This window comes from Lathamus discolor, chromosome 6 (genome assembly GCF_037157495.1).
Source record: "Lathamus discolor isolate bLatDis1 chromosome 6, bLatDis1.hap1, whole genome shotgun sequence".
NCBI lineage: Eukaryota > Metazoa > Chordata > Aves > Psittaciformes > Psittacidae > Lathamus > Lathamus discolor.
Window position 1 is genome coordinate 76,893,494 of NC_088889.1, and position 10,074 is coordinate 76,903,567.

The window sequence follows — 10,074 nt, forward strand, 5'->3', positions numbered from 1 at the left end:
TTCTGTACTACCTTTCCATGAGATACCACCTTTAAAAACAAAAAAAGCACTGTAGGTGCTAGAACTGTGCTGCTTTAGCATGAACTATTTTATTAGCCCAGCTACATCAATAGCTAATTTTTTATGGTTCTTAATGGCTTGAAAATAATGGATGGTCTACAGCAGTGTTGGCTTATCTTCAGCATTGTGGAGGCTGGTGCCATTTACCTAAGGAGACAGAAGAGTCCTTCCTACAGTTTCTACAGATAGGAGTAAGAGAAGCCACTACCTTTCCAAACACTAAATAGAGCTAAGATCCCCGAAAACTTGGTTCATCAATGCCACAGAAAAATAATTAAGCTGGAAATCTTACTTTTTTATTTCTTTCGTATGTGCAATAATCCCCTATAACATAGTAAGATGAAAGTGAAAAGTGGAAGTAAATCAGTTTTAAAAACAAGCTTACAGAATTAATGCAATAAAGTTCGTAGGAGACCATAAGTAGGAAACATAAGGAAATTAGTACTATCTGCAATAATGCTTTGACTTGGAACTCACTGCAAGTAACAATATAGTACTTAATAGTGGAATAGCAGACCACTTGCTAGGGTAGTCTGGGTCTCCTAAAGAGATTTTTAAGCAGTTGAAGTAAGCTTGTATATGACACAATGGTCTATAACATCCACATATATCTTTGCATTGAATGACAAAGCAGTGTTCTTGGGGAGTGATAACCTGTGATAAACAAGTCACTGACAGTGGCAAAGCCCTTATTTTGCCTGCTCCCGTGTGATGCAGAACTGTTACTAAGGTTTTCATGGAACAAATCCAAGTAGTAACTGTGGGGAAGGAAGCACACTGCAGCTCAATTCCTGTAAGCACTGTAGCTGTTGGGTTTGGCAAATAAGCCACTTCTAGTTTCAAGATTCCGAGGAGGGTCTTGGAATTCTTCAATAACCTCTGGACAAAGAGGAATCCTTGGCAGTGGAGCAGGATGTGTAAACTGCTTGGAAGTCTAGGCACCAAGACAAAGCCAGTTGTTATTTGAACAACAACAACAACAAATAAGCCAGTTACACTACTTCTTACTAGCTTAGCTTCATGTAAATCCATTCACTTCTGAATTGTTACTGTCTGTGTAGTTCCCAAACCATCAGAAGTGCCACAGATTACATGGTGTTCGTCTTACTATCTGGCATGTCGCTGGCATAGAAAATACTTCTTAGTCCACAGTAATAACTGCTTTGCACAACAACTTGTATGTTATCAGTAGGAGTGCTATAAAGTTTACCATTATGTCTAGAGGGGTATTTACTTTTGATCATGACTGCACTGAATTTATACAGGGAACAGAGTGGTGGTTGTGGTTTTTTTTCCCCCATCAATAAATTAACCAAAAAGCCACAACCCCGTGCATGTATTTAGTTTGAAACCAGGTGTACATTGCACAGCTGAGTAAAGTTGCAGGTGCCATCATGAAACTCAACTGCTACAATAAATTTCAAAAGATGTGAACCAATCCTCATGATGACTGAACTACACCACATGGTGCAGATTTTGGCCTATTTTACTGCTGCTTCTTGAAGAAAGCCTGTGTTCTATTTCTCTTCACAAAACAAACAAACAAACAAAAAACCAAAGTGAAACTATTTCTAAAAAAACCCCAGTTGTGTTGCTGTCACAAATGCTAAAGTTCAGAAAACTTCAGTTTAGCCAAAACCCAACTATGTACGCATTGCTACAAAGGAGGTGGTAGGAGTATAACACGTGCACTGCTTCACAGACTTAACCTTCTTAATATGTTATCATCGAGAAGTAAAAAAGGTGCCATTTTTTCTTGAGAGGCTTGGGTTGTTTTTTTTAATACTACTTCAAATATTTTCATTTATAGTAAGATACTTTCAGTAGAAAAAATCTTACTTAAAGTATCTGTATTGAAGAATTAAAACTGGTTTGGATCCTAAAAGCTCATAGGGTGAAAGCTTGTTTTCACATGTTTTCAGGCATGGCAAATTTGGAAGAGGAGGGAAAGAAAGGAAGGAAAAAAAGGAAAAAGAAGATAAAGGGGGAAGGACGACTGGAACAGGTTTTGGGGTTAGGGGTTCTGGGTGTTTAGTGAAGACACCTCTGTCATCACTTCTATGATGTTTCACTCTTCCAATACTGTTACAACAGAGCCTCCCTGTGGCAAGAGAAGCCTACTCGCTCAAAGCCCAGCTTTAAACACTCCTTTTCCATTTGGAAAGGTCTTGAAAAAGTCTAACTTCTCACCAAATTCTAAACTATCCTGCAACAGGCAAATCCACAATTGAAAAATCAATATAATATGAAAGTTGAATAAAAGAATACCTCATTTGATGTTTCTTCTCTCAGCTTTAGGAGCCCTTGATTGATGCACACTGGTTTTGAATTCTGGTAGTTTGATAGGTATTTGTAAGCTCCTATTTGTTCTGCCTGCAAACAAGATGCAAGCTTTAACTATTATTTTTCTACCTATCAAAAGACAGCTTTGTTAGAATCCTTATTTCACAGATTAAGTTTTCTCTGTATGCTGTGGTTTCCCCCTTATTGTGAGATGTGTTAATTTCAAACTAACACTCTTTGCAAAAACATCCACCAAGAGAAAATTTCTTGCAACTGGAAGATTGCTTCAGACTGCATAACTTGTTTTTAAAAACCCCAAACACTTATTTAAATTTTGAGGCTTGTAAGCATCTTCCTTGTCCTTATCCTGTTTCATGCTTTGTTTAAAGTTTCTGGGAAAAGGCCAAGAAAATATGAAACTAATTTTGTAAAACATGTGAAAGTCTTTAACAAAAAGACAAGATTCATGTTTGTCACATGCAATTCCTTTATACTTTTAGATGTGAAAGAACAAAAATATTTACACTTTGAAGACTCTAAAAAAGCATATTTCTGTAAAAAGAGATTCTTTCATGAAATATACAGTCAGCACAAAACTGGAGGCTGACAGTTCACAGAACTACTTCTTGCATAATACTAGCTACAAGAACTTCAGCACAATAAAATACAATCATGATAAGGACGTGAGAAATTCCTGTTCTTCATGAGAATCAAATGTTCCACACAAAAAAAAAAAAGAAAAAAAGATTCTTTTTAATCTTATATGTTCAGTATTAATGTTCTAGTACCTCCCATGAAAAATGCTCATATATTAATAGCTATGTTATTAACATTTTCATTTACTCTATCAAATTCACTGCCTGAGGAAGTGGTTTTCAACTGGCAGTTCATGGCCCCTATACAACTGGTGGCCTACGGCTGAATGGCTGAGAAAAGGTAACTCAAAGAGGCAAGTATACTTAAAAACCTTTAACTTGTAATAAAGAGGGCTGACCATTCACTACAAAAATTCCAAGGTGTCCTGGGTTTACCAGGAGCCGTTTTGCTCCTTCATAGTAACTGGTGCAAGCTCTGTGTTTTGACTTCCAGCCTGGGCAGAGAGCTGATAACACTGATTGTTTTTAGTTGTTGTTAAGTAATGTTTATTCTGGCCAAGGACTTTGTGAGTCTCATGCTCTGCTGGGGATGAGGGGAGGCCGCGAGGAAGCAGAGACAGGACACCTGACCCAAGCTAGCCAAAGAGGTATTCCATACCACAGCACATCATGCCCAGGGAGGTAACTGGGAGTTACCCAGAAGGGCACTCTCTCTCTTCGGGGGGCGTTGAACTTGTTCGGTGGTGGTATCGTATTCTCTTGTTATTTTCTCTTATCAATATTATCATTGGTGGTAGCAGCAGTGATCTGTGTTATACCTTAGTTACTGGGCTGTTCTTATCTCAACACGAGGGAGTTACATTCTCCTGATTCTCCTCCCCATCCCTCCAGGAGTGGGGAGGGTCGGGGCGGGGGGGGGGGGGGGAGTGGACGAGCTGTGTGGGTCAGTTTAAACCACAACACAATGGCTCTCCAATAGGACACCATCAAAGCAAAAGCTGTCAACACATGTAGTGTCTGCACCCAGTGTTGAGTTTATTTAATTCTGACTGAAAAGAACTATGTTGTAGTCCAAAATGGAAAACAAAGTCTCAAAAGATCAACCAATTTAAGAGCTCCACATGGATTTTTCTTTATTTTTTTTTTTTTTTTATCTCTGTTCTGGTGGTAAGCAACAGCAATGTAGCTGTCAAAGTCATCAGTTTCAGTGTAACATCCACAGTCATCTGTTAGTTTACAGTGGGGCATTAATACCTGTATTAGCATCTGCATCATACCTGGTGAACAGCCATTTTTGAGAACACTTCCTCCTGAAATGCTTTTGCAGCTTCAATCCGTCTCTCAAGTTTGGATAGTTTCTTCTGCAACAGAAAAAAAACACGGCATGACTTAAGAAACACTTAAGAGTTCACCTTAAATAAGGAAGCTAGGTATCATTATCATATAAAGAGCAGATAGTGAAACAACTGCCATGAACACAGACTTAAAATAGAACTGTTATTAACTTACCTTTCTGTCACACAAGATGAAAAGATTGCATACTTTTGGGGTCCTTCTCAGGGAGTATACGAGGTACTATAATAGTCTTACGTGGTACACATGCAAAATCTTCATACAGCTATGCAAAGACACTTACTAGGAATGATATGGCTGTTTCTTCATGGGTTTCTTTGCATTGGATTTCTTTGCATTGGATTTCTTCAGCTCTTTTGTTTAAACTTTCTAGTTTTTGATAAAAGAAGTTATTTAAAATATCTATCCGCTCAGCAATCACAAGATTAATCTATAATAAAGAAAATCCATATATCAAATCTAAAAGTCTAAAAACATTGAAACAACTACACAAAACCAGTACTGCTAAAATGTTGAGACTTTTAAAATACTCTTAATGCCTTGAACAAAGCATTGTCTTGGTCCTAGTTTGAAAGAGAAATAAATCTGTCTCCAAGACAGATATTGATATGCTATAATACAGATAGATATCACAGGCACTTATGTTGGGGACAGTCACAGGACCAGATTTTTCTGGTCATTCACTACAGCCATAAGTTGAGAAATAACTACTGCTTTCTAATTCAGCTGTTCCTTCTCACCCTTTTCACTCCTTCACATATCCTTCTCTATTTGTCAGTCTTTCTTCTCCAATTCCAATGCAGACAGGAGGGAGCTTTGTACTAGCAGAAATTGCTGTCAAATGAAGAACTAAGTATCATTTAAATTCCCTTTCCACAAGGACTTCTGGCATCCAGTGCTTCAGTAGCATACAGCAGATATAACATGGCTAATTACTGGAGTTTAAGTCACATAATTTTTCTCCTGGTGACAATACATTTCAGAAAATCCCCAGAAAATGGTAAAATCATGCTTCCCACAGAAGACAGTGGGAGTATTACAGCAGTTTCTAGACAGCTGATCAGCGTTAAGGTGCTCATCCTCTGACTTTCTCCCTTCACTGAAGCTGCATAAAGAGTTCAGAGTTCTCCAATCCATCTTGAACACTATGGTCCTTATTCTAGGTCTCAAACAGTAGCAGCTGATAAAGAAATATTCCGTTAAAATGGAAAGGTACTAAAGGAGAGTTTTCAGATATTCCCCACAAATGGAAATCATTATCTCTCTGAGTAATTCCTCCTGTCTCTATCTTCTGGAAGGAGCAGTCTGACGCGCTTTCAAAAAGTGGTAGTCAGATCCAACTCACAAAGCAAATGTTACTTTACCTAAACTATGCAAGAAGTGGGTGCATTCATAGTATATTTTGTCTTATGTAGCAATCAAAATATTTAAAATTTTGGGTAAGCAGAGAATTCAAACTAACTTCAGTATTTTCTCCTCTCCAAACACCCATTTATAGTCTCCCTAAGAAGATGTAGTTACCAACATCATTAATCTAAATCATTGGTACTCCCCACAAATATACCTTAAGTCATAAACAGGGTGATCTGATCTATCTTAAAACACATATAAATCAACAATTCAAACGTTCAAATCACTGTACATTACCTTTCCCAAAAGACTTTTTTCATTTTTTGAGACTGTGCAAATAGGCTTTTGCTTGATTTCATCAGCAATCTTCATACATTTGCATGGAGTATTTTCTTCAGTTACTGAGCTTAACCTCTTTCTTTCAGTGCTCCCTGAGGAACAAAGAAGCCACCCTTAACCTTTCAAACTTCTGTCTATATTACAATATACTTAATTACAGCTGAGGGCAATGGAGGGAGGAATTGTATCGTTCAAATTAGTGATGTACTTCCTTAAATATACTGCAGCAGTTTGATCTTGAGAGTTGAGATGCAGTATTTTGTGAAAAAAAAAAACCAAAACAACAAACACCAAACAAACACAACTAAACAACCAGAAATCAAATACTCGGGCATCAAGCAGAGAGAGAGGGAAGAGGGGGACAGAAACAGGATCAAGGTGCTGCTATGAATTTTCTTACTACTAGATTTTGCTAGAGTTACTTATTGAGACCTACTTTACTCTCCTCCTTTTTTTTCAGTGATAACATGCTCCCTACCTTGAGATAAGCAAATACAAGACAATGTCCTTTTCTGCTGAAATACCACTGAGATGCCTAAAGGCTTTCCCTATCCTGTTGTGGGCCAGTGCCTCTCATCTCTCTTTCACAAAGAGGTTTTTGACATACCCTGCATTTTGAAAGCCCCTTCCTGAGATTAGGGATTCCTTCTGCTTTATGAGCTGAGAAGATAGCCTGAGAGGCATGTCAGAATCATCATCATTTTAGATACACTCTTACTACCAGCAAATGAAATGCCTCTTCTCCTAGCCCTCTTTTTATTAAAATGAAAAGTGACAGAGGAAATTATTCTCTAGGGGATGTGATGAGGAAGTAAGAAGGAAGAATCTTGCACCTGCAACTGAAAGATTGTGCTTACCTTGCCAAAAAGAACAGTATTCCTGACTCACTACTTGATTGTGATGCTATGCAAATTTAACAAGTATTTCATGACTGTACAACAGGTGTTTTGCACTACAACCAAGGAGAAAAGGGTATTTCTGGTTCCCTACACTGATAACCACTCAAGCAACAGCACCAGCAGTAGATGCAGTTATTGAAATAACTGGTAGGGCTGGGACCAACTCCCCGTTCCTGGACAATGTAAAATCCAATATGCTGAGGAAGAATAGGCTGGTAAGGACATTGGCCTCCAAGAAAGGCTGTATTTTGACTCATTTAAAAATGTAACTGGGCTACCAATACCATGTGAAAGTTAAACAAAGCAATTATTACGAATATTTTTATGCTCTAGGCCATCAGTGGTTTGAAACCACTTCCCTTTTCCCCACTCCAAAAAGACCGAGAAAACCTTGCCTGTCCCACCTCTAAGAGCTAGGCTTGTATGACTGCCTTTTACACTGATACTTACTTTTCATTGTCACTTATTTTAAGCAGTGTGCTGAAAAATGTTCTTGTCTAGACAAGACAGGAGAGAGTCTCTCTACTTGTAACTCTGAACAAGAAAAAGGAACACTCTTCTTCCTAACTGAAAGCATTCACCAACTTCAGAATTAAGGATGCTTCCACACGTTCAGCAAATACATCATTATTTCAGCTAGTAATTTTTTCGATCCTAGAACAACAATTCCCCTGCTAAGCTACTTGGTTCATAGCTAAGCATAAATCATGGTTAATTTTTAAGCATTTACCCTAGTTAGGAGCTAGAGATGTGCATAAGCCAGAACATCTGCAGGAATCAGTTTTAACAAAATCTATTTTTTTTTCTTTTTTTTTTTTTTTTCTTGCAGGGATAGGGAAATGAATGGAGGAGTATTTAGGCATTTAGTCTTCAACACCTGCCCTTCCTCCCTCTTTCCCCCAGTAGTTGGCTTTTATTCTGACGGTGAATGAAGTAACTCTCCACTTGTAATTTCCTAATAATACGCATTTTAATGCTGTCATTCACATTCAAGGAACTAGTATCAATTCGAAATTTAAAGTTACTATCAGAGCTTTTTTAAAGCTTTTAAGCTTTTTGAACGAGACCAAACTCATCACTGGCATATTTGAAAAGAGGTGTTTTACTTATTCGCTCATGCATAAACACAGTATTACTGAAACAAAAATTGGAAACAAAGCTTACATCCAGTTGCAATATAAAACAAAGTTGAGAAAAATGCTTTGGTTTTACCTCAAACCTCCAAACTAAGATGTAACCACCTTATTCAGTAGTCTCTTGTTTCAGATTTGAAGTATTTTACCTAAAGGCTTTAACAATTGAAGATACGAAATACGTGTTAAGCCCTCTTAGGGTTAATGCCCTATCACAGAGAAGAATAAATGTATCAATTCAATTACAGTCCGAAATCCAACAACTCCTTCTGCCCAGGAAACCCTAAGCCTGACTTCGTAAGTTACTTGCTGATGCTTGAACACAATTTATGCTGACCTATGAATTCAGAACAGGTCAAGATAATTCATAACATTAGGTAAAATTATTATTAACAAAATGTTACAAATATTCCCATAGCAAAGGCTAGTTAAAGGGCAAAGAATTTCAAATAATAAATTACAATAATTTGTTCAGTAGTGAAAGTCTCTCCTTAAAGGGCATATTTCTGGAAAAGCAGACTTTCTAATCTCATATTTCTCTGGAGGTTGGGGGGGAAACCAACATGAGATAATAATTCTGGAAAGAGTTTATAACTGTATTTTTCTTGATTAGTCTTAGACTCGCACATTGTATCCAGCAGCATAATTTCATAATTTTCCAAAATATCTGACCTCTCACTTCCACCCAACACTTTTAACATCCCACCTCCCCCTTTCTGTATCTTGTAGTATTTCTAGGAGCAACTAAGCCAGCAAAGTTTTCCTCAGACTTGAGCAAAACTACACTGCAGCTGGTGCTGCTGGTGGTGTGTTTATGTCATTGCATCTTTTATGAAGTATAAATTTTAAATATCTGGCATTTAAAGGTTGTATTGCATCTGAAATTTTGTTGCAAATTATCTCAGGCTGAGGGTTTTGACACTCATGTTGAGTAATATTTTGATCAACATTTACACCAAAAGAACGTACTGTGTTAGCCACTGTTTTGTTGGTCAGAACTTCAGTTAGCACTGGAAGCACATTTGATTCAGAAAACATTTTTCTGTTAACATTATCCTTACTTTTGCAGATTATATCTAAGGTACCTGTCTGAAGAGAATGATCTTTAGTTTGCAAGCCATATAAAGTCTCCTCCTCTACTGAAGTATTTACTGTATTCAGCTTTTCTATTTGCTTTTGATTGTTTAGAGCCATGGATTTTTTTGCTCTAAAAAATTTATGCGAATACTCCATCTTCAAAGCCCTACAACAAAGAACTGGATTTTAAAACCAAATACATGGAGTAACAATATCTGAAGTCTTTTTACAGTTTTGAAAATGCACAGTACCTTATAAAATACTTACTATGGCAGTTTACTAAATCCTATTTTAAATATCTCTTCCTGTTTCAGAGCAGGAAAGCACTGCCATCAAGTTGTCATCTCTAACAAAGTAAGTGCTTACCCCTCATTAGAACTAAGCCAAATGCAACAAGTGCCCAATGCTGGTTTTCCAGACTTCTCAGTCATACTCAGGTCAGCATAAAACACTCTCTAGTTGTGCAGGAAAACCTTTGTTGTTCATAGTAAAGATAGATACATGATTCATAGAAACTTACAGCTCTATTGGTTCCACTGGTTCCACTAAACTTCAGCCAGCTAAAAATACTCTTAACAGGGTTTATCTATGATCTCACTTTCAGAGGTAAGATGACACCCGATTCTCATCTTCTGAAGCCCCTATTTCTGTGGTCCAGCTAGATTCAATCCTATTTTTCGTAAGATTCAACACAAAATGACTGAGAAGTTAGAAAGACAAAGATAAGCATTCAGAGCTGCTTAGTGTTTACTAAGTCACCTTTTCATTACCCACCCCACAGTATGATAAACAATACCTGCGTTATACCTGGCAAGCATTTCTCAGAAGTCTCAACACCAGCGGAAATCCCACAACCTCCCTAGCACACGTTTCAGTCTTCACAAGTAACAGGCAATTTAAGCCTGTTACTTCTCGTCCTATCATCCAGACCATTAGGTCATTCCCTCCATCTGCAAAGAAGCCCCCTTATATAACTGGAGATTA

The 10,074-nt window shown here is 37.6% G+C and overlaps 1 protein-coding gene across 1 annotated transcript; it reads right to left on the reverse strand.

Moving 5' to 3' along the window:
* Window positions 1-616: 616 nt before the first annotated feature.
* Window positions 617-7,337, reverse strand: ATF7IP2 (activating transcription factor 7 interacting protein 2). Its single transcript, XM_065685817.1, has 6 exons — window positions 7,331-7,337; window positions 5,940-6,073; window positions 4,576-4,722; window positions 4,217-4,300; window positions 2,329-2,433; window positions 617-994 (listed from the first exon to the last, which is right to left on the reverse strand). The coding sequence occupies exons 1-6, from the start codon at window positions 7,335-7,337 to the stop codon at window positions 845-847; spliced, it is 627 nt and encodes a 208-aa protein (XP_065541889.1). The 3' UTR covers window positions 617-844.
* Window positions 7,338-10,074: the final 2,737 nt, after the last annotated feature.

Excerpts from the sequence above, each read along its gene's own strand:
- ATF7IP2 (XM_065685817.1), bottom strand. Across the intron at positions 2,434-4,216 it reads CAAAAATGGCTGTTCACCAG|GCAGAACAAATAGGAGCTTA; the intron begins GTATGATGCAGA and ends TCTTGTTTGCAG. Across the intron at positions 995-2,328 it reads GAGAAGAAACATCAAATGAG|ACTTCCAAGCAGTTTACACA; the intron begins GTATTCTTTTAT and ends CTTGGTGCCTAG.